Here is a 16,946-nt window from a genome sequence, read left to right as displayed (position 1 = left end):
GCCCCGTCGACGACGTCACCGCCAGACGTTGACATCCGGCCTGTGGAGCAGTATTTGTGCAAAACAGCTACAGCTAAATATATGTATATTTAACAAAACGTCTTAGATTCTGAATTTAAAGAAGGTTAGTTCATAACAAAACGTTTTTAAAGAGATAACACAGTGTCTGTTTCTTCAGTTTAAAATTAGTTTGTTTCTAATGGATATTTGACCTTGGTTCATCCAAGTTATGTTGACTTAAAAGGATAATTCTGGATATTGATTGTTTGAATGTAACTAAGGCACCTCCAGTTTTAACTGATGCCATCTGGATGATGACTGAAAGTAACCTAGAGGGCATCAGATAAAAGTAAAGATGTGGTCCGAAGGCTGGCCCTGGAAGCAATAACGTCAGAATACACAAGCAGACTGAAGTCAGCTTGCAGTTGAAATTAGGAGTGTAGTAGCTGAAGAATAGTGTGCTAATACATTATTAATATCTAGACATCCATCAGTGAGGTTTCCTTGTAATGTAACCTATAGGGCCAGTTAAATAAATAGAAATATGCTATCAGCAGGGCCTACAAGAAGTCGTTGATGAGGTGGATCAATGATGATGGTTTTAGATTAAAAATAACAATGATGCGATTCAAAGAGAAGTTTACCTGAGGGTTCAAACATCATTGATTACTCATGGGCAAAGCATCAACAAAATAGTATAATTCAAAAAACAAACAATAACTATAATGAAGACCTGTCTGGCTAACCTGTGGAATGACTTACATAATTTACAGTGACATGAGATCAATACACATGATGGTATACACAGTGGGTTTGTTGACAGTGCTGATCATTTTGTTACTCTTATGTTGTGCATGCAAATCACTTTAGCAATAAACTCAATGCAAAAGCATTTACACGGTAGCAGTACAAGAAGACAATGTAAATGCTGCTTCTGCTTGTACTATGTTGAAGGGGAAAAGGAGTCCGGCTTAATGTGGGAAACAGCTCATAGAACTTTGCTGGAAAAGAGAAATGCAAGAAAGTCATTAAATGGTGAAAAAGTAGTGTGTTAATACTGATTGTATAATAATAGAGGAGGGTTTGAAGAAGTCATAATGACAAGAGCAGTCATCGAAATATTTTACTTGAAATATGAGGCACAGAGTGAGATGATGAGAGCTGAACTTAGGGACAAGGATACGCAAGTATTGACACTAAATAATATCCTGTTAAAGGACCAGTATGTAGGATTTAGGGGATCTGTTGTAAGAAATATACTATTCTCTTCATGCTCTCACGAAAAGGGAGGGGCGGGGGTATTCAGTTGGTTGCAATCTGCAACCTCACGGCTAGATGTCAGTAAATCCCACACACTGATCCTTTCACTGACATATAGGTGTTGTTTAGGAGAGAAACAATGATAGTTTTTAGGATACATTGTAGTGAAAGCACGTTAACACTAAGCCTAGTTAAAACTGCAAGGGATCCTATAAAAGCAGCCGTTTTCGTGAAAGAAACAGAAAATAAATGTAATACGTAATCCCCACTCCGGGGCAGCAGGTGGCGGTGATGAGCAATATGTTGTCATTGTAGGTCACGCGTGATAACAAAATAACTAAATGAAGAGAAAGGGACCATTCACTGGTCATTCACACGCCTCTTTATAGTTTTGCTTTTGCTGCTGGTGGAATTGTGAGCGCAGGTTGAGCGCCACGTTTTTACTAGAATATATCGGTGTCATGCAAGTATAAGTACTTGAACGACTGCTTCACTTGCTTCGCGATATGTCTGCAGCGATGCTGAGGTAAAAACTGCGGACGGAAACGCGGTGCTCTCTAAACGAACGTTACTCCCGAGTGTAGAACTGCGAGCTAGCATAGCACCTAGCTAGCTGTAGCAGCTAACAGCTATCCGGAATGATGCCATAGATAATAATAATAATTCAAAATTAGTTAACCTAGCTGATAACCTCTGACACAGCACGTGAGGTCAGGTGATTTAGAAAAAGGTGTTTTCTTAACGCCTTAGCGATAACGTTCGCGTTAATGCTAGCTAGCTATTTTCTTTCGCAGCTATTGCTACATTAAATGTTATTGCTAGGGTTACTTGGGGTGAGTTGAACGTAACCTAACGTAGTGCGTGATAACGTTATGCACCCAGTTGCCAGCTAGGTACACCTGACTAGAAAGAGTGCAGTCTAATACAACATGTCGTGCAGTAAATATCCGTGAAGGTTATAATATCTTAACTCTTATGCCATCTTTGGGGCTGCAGTTTGGTGCTGTTGAATTTGAATTGCGTCATGTAGCTAGCTAAGTAGGTGTTTTGAGGGCCCAGAAGACCAGATGAAATCAGTAATCTCAAAAGTTGATATCGAGTAAATTGCCCTCAAAAGTACCACAACTCACTCGACCCAAGTTTTCAATATGAGTTGTGATGTTTCACTGCAACACATAATGTCTTACATCAACACAAATGCACAATCACCTGGAGTACTGAGAGCTTTCGACTGTATCTGGTGTCCTGCAGTGTGGGTCAAAAGCTGCATTGCTTGTGTCATTCATCCCTCTTTCTGGAAAGCTCAAATGCAACACTAATGAAACATGATAGTCTCTTTACATATTCCACTACTAATGCATGCATTGGACTATAAACGTTGAGATGTAGATGTTTGATGAGTTTTAAGTTAACGTTAAATAGTATCTTGGATGATAAACAGTTGATTCCACCAAATTCACTTCATATTACTAACAGTATTAATCAGGCTTTTTAAGTAAATTTTGATTAACCAGCTAGCCACTTCTAACTGACAAGTTAACCAAAAACCATGTTGTTTTCTTGACTGTAGCACCACTACAAGCAAGCTGAATGTATTGGTCAACAAGCTGCACGAGTACTTGGCTCATTCTCCTGTTGAGGACAGCAATGGAGCACCGACCTCAGAGGATGCAGATGGTACACTTTTCTTTTCTTTTACTCTAATAATGCGTAATTGAAAAATCATATTTCTATAATCTGCATATTTTCATGCTTTATAAACAACTGTAACATATGTTATTACAGGTCGGACAAACAGGAGCTGTTCTGTGGGGAACTCAACAAGTCGTGCTGCAGCAGTGGTAAGTAAACATTCTTGCAAGACTAAATCAAAGCTAGATACTTGAAGTGCCCATGCTAAACTTGCATTAGAAAAGTGGATAATAATGTTTGTTAATGAAATTACAGTTAACTCACAAACAAGAAAACAACACTTATTTCAGTTGCCGCCGTTATAAAACAAAGACCAGAGTGAGCGACTATTACATATTAGTAATCATGTGAGGATGTACAGCTCATGACCAGGGTTCAAAATGAACACTTGTCAGTTGCCAAATGCGAGTAAATGTAGTCTTTGGTGTGTAAATTATGGAAACCACCCACGACTCTGGCCAGTAGAAACTAATGAACTTCCTGACAGCTGCCCTCTCGCCTGTAATCCTGCTCATCCCCAGCTCTCCGTAACTCTGTGCGCCGCCATCAGAAGACAATAAGACTATATTTTGAGGTTCATAATATTTACCTGAATACACACATATGTAGGATATTACTACAGACAAGCTGGCAGTGATGTTGTGGAGACTTCTAGCCACTAAACTACACCATTACCTCTGATTATGCTTACATGTTAGCCATATCTTTTTGTTTTAGATAACGGGAATGTAATGCAATGTTTTCTTTTAAAGTTGCAGCCCATTGCTGTTTTATTAATCTCCCATGGTTTCTCCCTTCTACTCAATGAATAGTTGTGGTCTAACTCCCTGGAGTACACAGTTATCTGTACTTCCTATTAATTCAGTATTCTAGCAAATTGAGATAGTGGTATCTTACCGCTTTATTTACGACATTCATAGTCTCCTAGAATGAAATTGTTCTCATAAACCAAGGACTAGCTGCTGAGTGAGCAACCCCCTTTGGGACATTACTTAGATATTCTAAACACCACCATTGACATTGATTACTAACTGAAACTAAACTAATAAAATGTCTTTCTTTGAAGGCAGGAGTGGATACCAAATACTCAAGGAGGTGAGTCAGTATTTCATATTTATCCTGCAAGCATAGATATCAATCAGTCCAGATGTAATGCCCAAATATTTAATGCAGCTCATTGCTGAAAATACTGCATGTTGAACTGAAGTTAATGCAATGTTTAGCAATTAGGAGGCACGCTATTTGTGCTGGAACCAAGTGAAAGTTGTTGCTTAAAAAAAAACCATCCTTTTTCACTTTGAAAGTACACTGCAGACCTGAGGGGACTGTTGCTTGACGCTACATGTTTTCTGTTTCACTGATGTATCAGAAAACCATCTGTCGTCGTAAAGCACTCTGGACTGGATGAATCCGGGGACTCGAATGCGAGTGAGGATGTGGATTTACCAGTTAATGCAAACGGTCGCCTCGACATCACCAGATTACCAAAAGGTAGGCCTCCACTTTCCCCGCATTATAGTTTCCCTGTTTACTCTGCCTCATAACGTTTCTGCAGTGCAATTAATAATTACACATTTGATAATGATGGAATGTCTTTGATCCATTGGGGATGTGTTTTTGTTTACACAGGCACTGTACTGGTGAGGCCTGAACCTGTTGACAATGGAAGAGACGACTTCAGGGGTCCTGAGTTTCGCAGCCGGAAATCAGGCGTACTGCGGAAAGAGTTTTCCAGAAGACGCGGAGGTCTGTCACTACTGCTTGATATTGTCATAACATTGCACATCACTGATTATGACCAATTATTACTGAAACAAAAAGGAGACACGTGCTGGGGTTACCCATCCATTGATTGCCTGTGGACAAAAGACACAGACTGAAAAACCCACTCCATTTAGAAAATTCAAAATACGGCTTGGTCATCATCTTGATGTGAGAGAGAGAGATCAGTGGATACTCAGACTTTGACGTTATTAAAGCCATGTTTTCACTAATGACAGTGGTGTCCTTTTACAGGAGTTGAACACATGGAAATTGTCAGTTGCACTGCATGTGGCCGACAAGTTAACCATTTCCAGAAAGATTCCTTCTTTCGACATCCAGTCCTGAAAGTACTGATTTGCAAGGTGAGTCTGCTTATTTAAATGTCTGAAACAAATCCTCAATGTTCTGTAACCATACATCTTATCTTATCATTATGAAGTAAATGTTGATTGCTCAGCGTTATGGCTTTAGAATAATGACACCATCGATATTGAGATTGGTTCATTATCAGCCTCGCTTTCACTTTGCATTTCTGATGGCGATTGAGTTGCGCCTAAAGAGTCCAAAATGAACCAGCCCCACATGCGGGCAGATATTATGTTTGGTAAATAAATCTGGAAAGGTCATCTGACGCACTGGTTGTGCAATTAAAAACTGTGCAGAACTGCGTTTTGGTGTCATTTACAGACATTTAGTGCTTCTGTCCTTCGCTGTCATTGTGGGAGTTTGGCAAACACTCACACATACCAGCATACGTTTTAATGTGCGTCCAAAAGGTGCTGCAAAACTGACCGCACTGAGTGCTTCTAGTTTCTCGGCACTGTTTAACAGGCACGTCCATTACTCGGCTAAACTATCACTTGCATTTCACCGGCGTCTTGTTTCTCTCCTGTCATGGTGGACTGTTCCATCTTACATTGCAAGATTCTTCTTCTTTAAATTGAGCTTATAATTACTTATAAAGTTACTGACATCATAACACGGAGGCTCCATAGTCTGAACCAAGACTGTAAATGGTTGCTGGCAGTGGTTTCAGCCTGGAACTGAAACCACTGTCTCTGAATTTGCCACAATCACTTTTCACGACCGTAGGCGCCCACGTCCATCACATGCAGCCATGAGAACAACAGAGTGGGTCCGTTGTGTAGTTGAAGTATTTGCTGCCGGACTTTGGAGGTGCTTTGAATTGCACTCGTTTTCCATCGCTGGCGCCCCCCAACAATGGAAAGTTCCAAATCATCCAGAAATCTCGTGCTGTGTCCGCCCTCTGTGTTTGGGAAGGCAAGGCAACAAACTCCAGCTTGGCTAACCTCCAGGAATAATCCGTGACACGGTGCTATATCTCAATCTGCAACTTGCCGTTATATTGTGCTGTGAAAATCTGAAAAACGGCGAAAAAGCGCAGACTTTCAGCTACATTCACAGGAGCTCTGTGTTTATTTTGTTTTGCTCAATATGAGGGCCAATGTGACGCACCAGTTCAGCAAACGTTAAAGCTGGCATCCAGAAGTACTGGTGTCTCTCCCAGTCGATACTTCTCATCTCTTGCATCAATATGCTGTATTCCCCGTGTCTGGTCTAACATATTTATATTTCCTATAGAATTTGGTTTACATTTGTTTTGTTAATTAAGAAAATCTTCATGTTTGTTAAATACTTTTGTCCACACTCTCTGCAACTCTTCCATTTACCATTTTATTTTTGTCAGTCTTGCTACAAGTATTACTCAAGTGATGACATCAGCAAGGATGGAGATGGAATGGATGAGCAATGCAGGTAAGATTTGTTCTATTAAGCATTTTAACTGAAGTATAAACATCTTACATTGTGCTAAACTTACTTGTGTTTTTATTGTCTTTCTTTTTCTCTCATGCAGATGGTGTGCCGAAGGAGGCAACTTGATCTGTTGTGACTTCTGCAGCAATGCCTTCTGCAAGAAGTGCATTCTGCGAAATTTGGGACGGAAGGAGCTGTCTGGCATCTTGGAGAGCAAATGGTACTGTTATGTGTGTAGCCCGGAGACCCTGTTTGACCTGGTGGTGGCCTGTGACAACGTGCTGGAGAACATGGAGCACCTGTGGTATCAGCAGCGCAGGAAGAACCGCGTGGAGCCGGAGAAGTCTGAACTTTACGCCATGTTGCCACACCTGCCACAAAACCTTCCGTTGGATAAATGGGATCACACCGGAATGGACGGTAACGTGGTGTTCAACTATAACACGCTGCACGTTTCCAAGGACGTCACCAAAAAGGCCAAACATTTAGTGGACTCGACGAACATCTTAAACCGGACCTTTGTCAACTTCATTCATACTGTGACAACAAACAAACAAGCCCCCGCTGTTCGCAATCTGTACCTCAACTCTTTCTTGTCGGTAGTGAAAGGCTTGCGAAAATCCCTCGCGGCACTCGAGGATAGCCTGAAGGAAGAATTCAGTGACTTGGATGTCTTGAGCTGTTGGGAAAAGTTCTTCAACGATGACTTTGATGCACAGCCTGTAACCGATGCAGACACAGAGCCTCACAAAAAGTGCTTGAGTGACTTGCAGAAGTTAGCAGCGGAACATCTGGAGGGTTATGATTCGGACTCCAAAGGCTTCCCGGATGGGAGAACTGCACACGCCGGCCCTGGGAAAACCATGGATTCAGATCCACATGTAGCGAGACAGAGGGCACAAAAGATTGGCCTGAAGCCTTCTGAGAGCGGGGTCAACATGACGAAGAAACTAGTAGTGAAACTTACACCTGTACCAATCGAGCAGGGGCCATCCTCTGATGCCCCAGAGAAGGACGTCCACACGAACGATAAGAAGTCGGAGGGAAAGGAAGTCTCGGATGCTGAAGAGACGGGTGTTGTAGGTGCCAAAGCTGACAGCAAGATGAGTACTGACAACTCTAATGCGTCCCTACACCCGGAAGAGGAACAGGGCAACAGACGCTCTCCTCGCGTGAAGACGACACCGTTGCGCCGACCGAGTGACGTCAAGGCCAAGAAGTCTCGCTCGACAGTAGACAGCGACAGTGACTCCGACCCCGAGGAAACCTCCAGCTCAGCACCAGCCAAAAACACCGAAGAACAAAGTGTGAACAGAGCAAGAGACGACTCTGACTCGGATGAAGTCCCTGCCGCTCTGCTCGAGCGAGCAGCTGTAACGCAAAGCTCCGATGAACCCCAGAGTGACGAGAATGGCGGAGAAGCGTCAACGAAGGTGACCAAGAAATGTCTCTTTTGGCTCACTAAGAACACCCCGATGTCACCGGAGAAGATGCGGCGCAAGCGCAAAATGTTGGAGCGCTCCCCCGAGTCTGACTCGAGTAACAGACGGGTCAAGTCACGAAGGGGGAGTGGGACGGATTCCTCGAGTGATGATCAAGATTCACAGAAGAAAGTACAACACTTGAATACGCTGAGGCCAATCGGGAAGTCTCACCTCGTCAAGCGAGAAGAAGAAGGCGGGGCTAGAGCGCAGGGAAGGATGCAGGCTGGGAAGTCTAAGGCTAAATCTGACGGGAAAGAAATGGAGTCGCCATCCTCCTCAAGCGACGACGGTGATGCTGACGACGACGACGAAGACGACGACTCTGGGAGTGAAGGAAGTGATCAGAAGATGAAGCCAATCACTGAAGATGTGGCCTTAATGGGGGCAACAGCATTCCACCAATCATCGGGTGAGTCTTATATTTATTATTGTATATCTAGATCTACAGTATATCTTGTCAATGAATATTAGTAGATTGCTGTAGGTTTCCTGGTGGAAAGCTAAAAGCTATAAGCAGAAATGTGATTGTATCAGAATCTTTAATAATACACACACACACACACACACACACTCTTATCCGTTCACCCGTTCTTTGATCGTAGATGTAATCACTCTGCTCAAACAACAGAGTAATTAATTTTCCTCGTGTCTTTGTTTTTTGCAGGAGATGAGGAGCAGTCTGGGCCCTCGTGGGCAGCAGAAGATGATGATGATGATCCAGAAAATAGGTATGGTTCAAAAAGCCCGGATGTAGAGTTAGTAAAACACCCTGTATGTAAAAAAAAGGCAACTTTGAACCCCAAACCCCAAAAATCGAGCAGCACTCGTGTGATTCTGACTCATTTGCGGTCTAGTCAATCAAGACCAAAGCGTAGCTGCAGCAGAGGCCCAGCAATCAAATACACATGGTAGAGGTACTCTGTTAATCAGATGGCCCACACTATGACACACTGAGCCTGGATGAGGCTTCTGAATGAGAGGCAGCACACTCTGCTTGTCTGTGTGCTGTTCTTTTGAACCTAAATGGTATTGCTTTTCATTTTTCTTAATACAGAACACACATAGAATGCTTGTCTATGTTTTATTTACTGTGCAATCCAGTATACATGTAAATGATAGAGATTTTATTATTAATATTATATCTTATACCTGACATGATAATCTGAAACAAAAGGGAAACCCGTGAAGAGGTCCGAGAAATACTTTTGAACAAATGAACTTATTTAGCGTTACGGCTCCGCCTGTTTTCAATGAGAGTATTTGAACAAATGTAAAACGTTTTGAACTTCCTCTTATGACTTCTTATACAATGCACAAAGAACTGTTGTCCTCCAGTCAGCAGCACTGTTGACTTAACTGCTATTTACAGGTGAAGTACAAAGATTGAAACATGCCTGTCAGATTCTCTGCCCACATTTACGTTAAGTATAAAATTACAAGTATTATTTTTCAATCAACCAAAACTTTTAAGCATGTAAACAACTTTTATGCTTCACCTTGAAACCCATATTTTTGATTGTTATGCTTTAATTATAATAAGATGGCAAAAGTATTGTTTGTTAACATATCTGATACAATGTACCTGGCTCTGTAAATGCAACTTAGCTTTATGTTATTCAGCTTTTCTGTTCTTTTACACACATTTCCTTCCTTTTTAATTTTGGACACAGAATATATTGAGTAATTATTTAACCACACATTTACTTTCGGCTACCGTTTCATGACTTTGGTTTGCATTTGATGCCAGTGCTGATACATTATGTCAGAGTGTGATTTATTACTTTTGTTTTGAAAAAGACGATAATGAAGGTAATGAACTTAATCGGGCTTCACTGTCCGACAGCCACACAGAATTGGAACATTTGTAAGCACAGAAAATGTTTCTGGTAATAAACACCCAAAGCCTCACCCAAACACCGTCAACATTTGTTATATTTTCTCTCCACTGATATCAAGTTTTCTAATATACAAATCATGGGGAGACGCCAACGTCAACCAGCTGCAGTTGAAACGATTTGAAGTGCATTTCGATAGACCTTCCTCTGGTATTTACACATGGTCACCATGATGAATACTCCCGGTATGCAGTCTCTTCTTTTATAACTATTTCATATGCAAGCTACCAGCTCTGGAGTCGAGAAATAGTTTTTTTTCTGCGGTTCCAGAAACTACAAATACGAGTCCTTCTGGGCTGCTGGCACTCCCACAATCCCCCCTAATGTAGTTCACAGCAGGCTTTATGGCAGAATGACACTCTGGAGGTCTGGAGTGCTCATTTGTACCATTAAATAGACACATCCGGTGTATCACTGGCTTCACTGACAGTCAAATGTCTCAACTAAAAGCCTTTAACATGAGAACGAGGTACTGTTTCCCCAAACTATCTCAATGACCAGATCACATCCGTCCCATTCTAAATATTTGGGCGGTGATGTGTGGAGTTGCTGTTCAGCCTTTAGTGGTATTTATTGGTGTCACATTGCTGCTACTACTGCCTTTACATACTTATGCAGCACTGACCTTAGCTAACATCTGTATCTATTACTGTTAGAATATTTGAGATGCAGAAAGTGCTGCTGGAGTTTGGGAACATGCACTTTTGCACATGTGAAATATGCTATAGTGGTGATAAGAGGGCTGGAGATCTTTCAGTGTTTTCTACTCGTAGATGTCAGAGACGGTTTTATTTCTCTGACATTGCTGCTTTCACAGAGATTCTCTTCAAGAGTTGTGTCTCTCAAGTTACAAACAAGTATTTTCCCGCTGCTTTACCTGAAGTAGTGTCTGTCGAGCCGTGCACACAGTCTCTGTTTTATCTGCGGAGGATTTGAGATATTTCAGATTTCTGGATGAAATTTTGTTATTGCTGCTCAAGGCCATTAACAACAGCACAGGGTTTGTGTGGAGGTTCTGGCGTCAAAATAGGTCATGTGACGTACTCCGTCCAAGAGAGACCCTTCCACATGCATACCGTTACAAAAGATGCGGTCATAAAAAGATCTATTGTCACATGCAAAAACTTTTTTTTGCCATTCATGTGTTGTTTGGCTGGCCTGGGAACGCCTCAGTTGTGATATGTGATATGTGCCCAGTAAGTAAGGCACTGTCTTTGTTAATCAAAATACTTTACAGTCCTCGTGATGACACTCATCGGAAGCTTTAAGTGCTCAGTCTTACCACTGGAATATCTCAGAGCATACATCGGACACATTCTGTGTATCACTAGCTTCATTGTCTGTCGAGGGTCTCCAGTAAAAGTTCCTAACAGGAGACCCTGATTCCAGATATTATATTTAATGACCAGTTAGTATAAATCCCATTCTAAATATTGGGGCTGCTCATCTTTCCTCTCGTTTAGTGGTATTTATTGAAACCGATCATCAAAACCCGCACCAGTGTTTTTGTATGTTTTACCCCACTTTCTATACACAGAATATACATTACTGCTGACCATTTTTCTAAAGCATACTGTAGCTTTTAAAACTAAAGAGTGACATTTTTATCGTATTCAAACTCGCTGACCAGCTGTTGCGTTTTTCTCCAGCAATGCAGATAAAAACAATTTGTGTTTAAAAAAAAACAAAAAACAACCCAAAACCTTCGGGGTCAGTGCTTTGAAATGGGACCGTTGTATATCTGAGGATTGAGAGTGGGTTGTGAAACAACTATTATGCAAAGAGCGACCAAATTGACATTGTGCCTTTTTAATGACATCCATGTTTGTTTCTCATGTTTTTTCCAGGTTGGATTTTCTGACAGCACAGCAGTGAATGCAGTGCTGTTAGGCAAAGATCACTTAAATCTGGGATATCGTAGCCTCCTATTGGCCCGTTTTCTTTTTCTTTTTTTCTTCAGAAGTCTGTTTTCAGCTGAAGTGAAAGCACAACTTTATCGTTAGGAGAAAAAAAAATGGTCAGCAGAAATGTAAAGTTTACCTTGTTCATAGCTAGTGGGCTAAAACTGTGTTATTCCATTGAAATCCACACAGCATGCGATTACCAATGGCCGATGATGCCAAAAATCATGTGTGGCTGTATGTTCATTCTCTACAGTGTTTTTCTGTTTCGTCCTATTTCCCAGTTGAGGCATGTCTAAATGAGATCCGGGGCTCTGGCCCGTTACTGCTGCTGTCGTCTGGCAATATATACACGTCTTTGACTGTAAACTCTCACAAAGACATTGGATTAAACATCTGTGAAAATGGCAGTTTGTCCTCTCCCCAGTGACCTGCATTGACAACCACACTTTGAGATCAGACCTGTGCGTGTAATGCAGGTTGACCAGAGAGTAGAGGAACTCGAGCCAGACGCATGGAAGCTGTTTGACTCTCGGCTGTATCGCGTGTAATTACAAGTCCGCTCCGTGTTGTGAAATGCGTGTTGAACGCAGGTAGATGTAGAAGAGGGTAACTCATTGAATGTACTAAAACACAATATGGTATTGAAACCATGAGCTTTTTCAATTTAGGAAACATGAACTGTATCAGGTTATGTGCATTATTTGCCTCATTTTTTAAACCTTTATTCTCCACCGGAGTAAAAAAGGGTTAATTAAGAGCCGTTGTAATTAGTTTCTTTCTGAGTAAATATTTATCTATAAACGTTGTTAGTAATTGAGTGTTTGTGTCTCACATGTTTTTCTCTTGTCTTTATTACAACAATAATTGGCTGGTAGCACCAGAGGAGCCGGTTGCCTTCCAGTCAGCTCTCGGTTTGTGTTCAGAAAGACCTGACGCTCTTTTAACTGAGTCACGACTGGATGAACAAGAGATGAATGCAACTTTTATTTTTCACATGGAAAAAAAAAATGGAGTAGTGTCTGTTACAGACTCGAGCAAGCGGAAAACATTGTAGGAAATAAAACTCTCCCTCCCCTTGCCCCAAAAGGAGAATAAAAACGTATGTCTCTCTGTTTTTTTTTTTCTGTGAAGAATACTTGTTGTAATAAATTCTTACTCTTAAATACGTCTCCGTATCATTTTTCCCGCTGGCATTATTTTACATGTATGTCTTCCAGTGTTGTGCCAGTTCACTTTAATTGGTCTGTGACTTGACTAACAGAGCTGTAATTTGGCACATCAGTCCAAGACTATTATTGACAGATGTGGATTACTGAAGATATCTGATTGGAGTTATGATTTATTAATCAGCTGAAGGACTATTGACTCATAACCAACACTAAAAAAAGAAAACGCTTATTTTAAGTCCAAAATCTAATAACATTTGATTGTGATTTTGCCTTCGAGTGTAACAATATCCAGCTGCAGACGATGTTTCTGATCATGAAATGAACTTCAGGTACCTTTTCCTTCTTTTCCACTTTTGAAAGAATCGCTAAGAAAATGCTCTTGGCCCAAATCAAAGCCAACTACTCGTCGGGCGATGATATCTCTTCGGATGAGGAGACGCAGGAGGAGTCGGAGGATGAGAAGAAAAAACAAGGAAATGAAGATAATGAAACGGATGTAAATTGTAAGTATCTTTTTTTTTTTTTTTTTTAAGTAGCACATATCTAGCTTTTCACTTGTGCATTTTATTTTTTTTAAATAAGCACAGGTATTCGTTTTCCTTTTTTAATCCTATTGATCTATTGTAGATTTTAACATTTGCATTTTTTAACCAAAGTTGTGGCTAGTTGTGAAAATGTAAAATGATACAATCTCTGCTGCAGGGGAGGAATTGACTTCAGACTCGTCCAACACCGCGTCTAATGGGCCCAACTCCAGGCACCACCACCTCCTCCGCCTCAAACTCACCTTAGATGAGGGAGCACCGAGTGACGAGGCTGTGGCCGAGAGCGCAGTAGCAAAGCCGGAGGGCAAGCAAAGAGCCGGCAGCAAACACCTGAGCTGTAAGGACGCTTCTAACCATAGAAACCCAAACTGTCTTTAACCTACTTTGCATTAATGTCTGACTTCGATATCTGTCAAGCTGATAGTGAAAGTGATGGGGAGGATGATCTCGGGATGAGCGAGGAGCTGAGTCAGTCAGAGGATGAGGCCGGTGGAAAGGGACCCAAAAGGTACATGCCATCGATTAAATCAAAAAACGGTAACAATAGCTCAAGTAAAGTAGGGTGACAGTCAGCAGACTGACTCAGTAATGTCTTAATGCAGCAATATCTGTCTAAAGTCTGCTGATGTTAGACCGACGGACCTCCTTTGGACCACATTTAACTTCATATTGCCGTCTGAAAAAAACAAATGTATTTTCCGCCGCAGTGGCCCACACACACAGGTACCTATGTGTGATATGTACTTAGTTCATTTTAGTTTCTTATTCTCTCTTCTTTTTATTTCCAGTGTATCCGGTAAAGTGAAGGGGGCCCACCGTAGATTCAAGCGAAAGAAACCGGTGCCCTGCATCTGGTTGTCTGACTCCAACAGTGAAAAGGTCTGATGTCATAACCAAATGGCTTATTCGTATTTATATTATTTTATCTGTAGCTGTTCACCTCTGATGCTGATACTCTGATGTCTAACGGTCATATCGCTTGGTGGTTCTTAACTGCATTTGAGCAGAGTGACGAAGAGGATGCAGACGGGGAGAACAGCGACGGCAAAGGCACCCCCAAAGGACGCAAAAAGATCCGCAGAATCATTGACGACGATAATCTCCGTGCTGAGACCCAGGAAGCCCTCAGAGAGGAGCAGGAGCGATGCAAACGTCTGGCAAGCAGGGATCAACAGATGGACGACAGGAGAGAGGTAGTGCAACACACAGCAGGTCCAACAGACCATTGAACCTCACTGTGTTAGTTACAGTCATTTAAAGCATTGCTGCAGCATTAGATCCGTTATCCCTGTTGATAAATGACCACGATTGGGGTTTTCTAAGGGGAGGACCAAACAGACAAAATGCCCACATTTGTTTTCCAGATTATTGATATAACGGATGATCCGTCTCAAGTGGAGGGCCCCATCACCACCAAGCTGATCCTGGATCAGGATGAGCAGACCAAAAACCCTCTTGTTCAGGTGCACAGGAACCTGGTGATGAGACTGAAGCCTCACCAGGTGGACGGTTAGTTTGTCTTTTCAATCACACTGATCAATCGCCAAAAAACACAGCTGGTCTGCTGGATTTCAATGGCAACATTTTGGCACACTGGTTCGTCTGTAATGGGTGTGACATTCAGCCATTAATGCTGATTAGTACTGCTGCATATTTTCAGGGTTAAGTCCAAGTTTTGTGTTCAGATGAAACGTAACTGGCCATGTTCTCTTTGCGCTCTAACGCAGGGGTCCAGTTTATTTGGGACAGTTGTTGTGAGTCTGTGAAGAAGGCCAACTCTTCTCCTGGAACAGGCTGTATATTGGCACACTGCATGGGCCTGGGAAAGACTCTGCAGGTGAACACATATCCACTCTCAATATTCTCATTTGCTTTCATTGATGCAGAAAAAATGAATACAGCAAACATTTCAGCACCCTGAAATTCATTATTTTAGTGCTTGTTCATCACCTATCTTAAACTATGCTTTAATGACTACGCTTCATATTCATGTCTGTGTTACGTTATAGGTGGTAACTTTCCTCCACACGGTGCTGCTGTCGAAGAACCTGAAATTCAGAACGGCGCTGGTCGTATGTCCGCTCAACACCATCCTCAACTGGATCAGCGAGTTCAAGAAGTGGCAAAGCGACATGCGACAGGATCAAGTAAAAGTATGCAAAATCACAAATGGGCAATACTTGATTTTTCTGCCTCAGATGCTTTATGCCTTCCACTTGGTGGTTAATGTTCAGACGCAGCAAATATGTTTCAGGTCACAGAACTGGCCACATTAAAGCTTCCAGGCCGGATCAGGGCTCTGCGGAGGTGGCGCAGAGAGGGAGGTGTTATGATAATGGGGTATGAGATGTACCGCAACCTGTCACTCGGCCAGAAAGTCGGGGATGAGGAGGCCAAGAAAGAGTTAAAGAGCATACTGGTGAATCCAGGTACAGTAACGGTGTCATGGCATGATATCATTAGAAGGTTTTGTGTGTCATTGAAACTGTTTAAATCCGTTTTCTCTCCTGGGTTTTTTCCTTCAGGTCCAGACTTTGTGATTTGTGACGAGGGACACATCCTGCGCAACGAGCGAACCAATATCTCCAAAGCTATGAATGCCATCAAGACCAAGCGGAGAGTGGTGCTAACTGGCACACCACTACAAAACAACCTGAATGAGTGTAAGTCTGCAGCACTACGTCATATTCAGTATACCATGAGATCACACTTTGTTTGAAAGGATGTAGAATATATGCATCTGAATATATATATATATATATATATATTATTTAAATTGCCATTTTTAAAAGTTTCTGGTGAAATGAAAAGGCAGCTAACCTAGGCCTACCAATTTTATTTATGTAACAGCATTTTTATTATTTTGTATAACTTGAACTTGTTATTCCCGAAGACACTGAGAATTGAAAAATACTACATTAAATATATATAAATAATACTTACTATATTAAATACTATTAATAATGTGTTTATGCGTGCTAGCTTAACAATAAATGTTACATTTTGTTTATTTGTGTGTTTAGAATATTGCAATCAGTTGATATGACTTCTTTAACTTCATAATCTTATACTCACTTTAATCTGCTTTCATGCCATCATTTTCCACACAGCGGACTTGAGTAGATCATGAAATTAGCTTCCCTATGCACTGAATCAAGCATTTATTGTTGAACTGTGACCCCGAGAATCTAAATCGAATCATGAGCTATCAAGAGAGTCCCACCCCTAATATTGATGCATCTTATTTTGCTCCCACAGACCACTGCATGGTCAATTTCATCAAGAGGAACCTGCTCGGCTCGCTGGGCGAATTCCGAAACCGCTTCATCAACCCCATACAGAATGGCCAGTGTGCCGACTCCACGTCAAGAGACGTCCGAATCATGAAGAACCGAGCACATGTGCTTCATGCTATGCTGGTTGGATGTGTGCAGGTAAAAACAATACTGCACACTGA

The 16,946-nt window shown here is 41.6% G+C and overlaps 1 protein-coding gene across 2 annotated transcripts in view; it reads left to right on the top strand.

Moving 5' to 3' along the window:
• The first annotated feature begins 1,585 nt into the window (after window positions 1-1,585).
• Window positions 1,586-16,946, top strand: part of atrxl (ATRX chromatin remodeler, like) — a 20,249-nt gene continuing 4,888 nt past the window's right edge. For both annotated transcript variants that reach the window (XM_031856973.1, XM_031856972.1), the window contains exons 1-21: window positions 1,586-1,786; window positions 2,831-2,937; window positions 3,046-3,101; window positions 4,019-4,047; window positions 4,322-4,443; window positions 4,582-4,698; window positions 4,969-5,078; window positions 6,425-6,492; window positions 6,593-8,385; window positions 8,641-8,704; window positions 13,305-13,447; window positions 13,647-13,826; window positions 13,907-13,997; window positions 14,278-14,368; window positions 14,497-14,682; window positions 14,854-14,998; window positions 15,217-15,326; window positions 15,499-15,642; window positions 15,744-15,918; window positions 16,015-16,152; window positions 16,748-16,923. In XM_031856973.1, coding sequence (XP_031712833.1) covers window positions 1,767-1,786; window positions 2,831-2,937; window positions 3,046-3,101; window positions 4,019-4,047; window positions 4,322-4,443; window positions 4,582-4,698; window positions 4,969-5,078; window positions 6,425-6,492; window positions 6,593-8,385; window positions 8,641-8,704; window positions 13,305-13,447; window positions 13,647-13,826; window positions 13,907-13,997; window positions 14,278-14,368; window positions 14,497-14,682; window positions 14,854-14,998; window positions 15,217-15,326; window positions 15,499-15,642; window positions 15,744-15,918; window positions 16,015-16,152; window positions 16,748-16,923 — 4,065 coding nt within the window. In that variant the 5' untranslated portion in view covers window positions 1,586-1,766. The remainder of the gene's footprint in view (window positions 1,787-2,830; window positions 2,938-3,045; window positions 3,102-4,018; window positions 4,048-4,321; window positions 4,444-4,581; window positions 4,699-4,968; window positions 5,079-6,424; window positions 6,493-6,592; window positions 8,386-8,640; window positions 8,705-13,304; window positions 13,448-13,646; window positions 13,827-13,906; window positions 13,998-14,277; window positions 14,369-14,496; window positions 14,683-14,853; window positions 14,999-15,216; window positions 15,327-15,498; window positions 15,643-15,743; window positions 15,919-16,014; window positions 16,153-16,747; window positions 16,924-16,946) is intronic.

This window comes from Anarrhichthys ocellatus, unplaced genomic scaffold, assembly GCF_004355925.1.
Source record: "Anarrhichthys ocellatus isolate YVR2014 unplaced genomic scaffold, GSC_Weel_1.0 scaffold18, whole genome shotgun sequence".
NCBI classification, from domain to species: Eukaryota; Metazoa; Chordata; class Actinopteri; order Perciformes; family Anarhichadidae; genus Anarrhichthys; species Anarrhichthys ocellatus.
The sequence above is the reverse complement of the archived record's forward strand: the minus strand, read 5'-3'. Positions and strand labels throughout refer to the sequence as shown.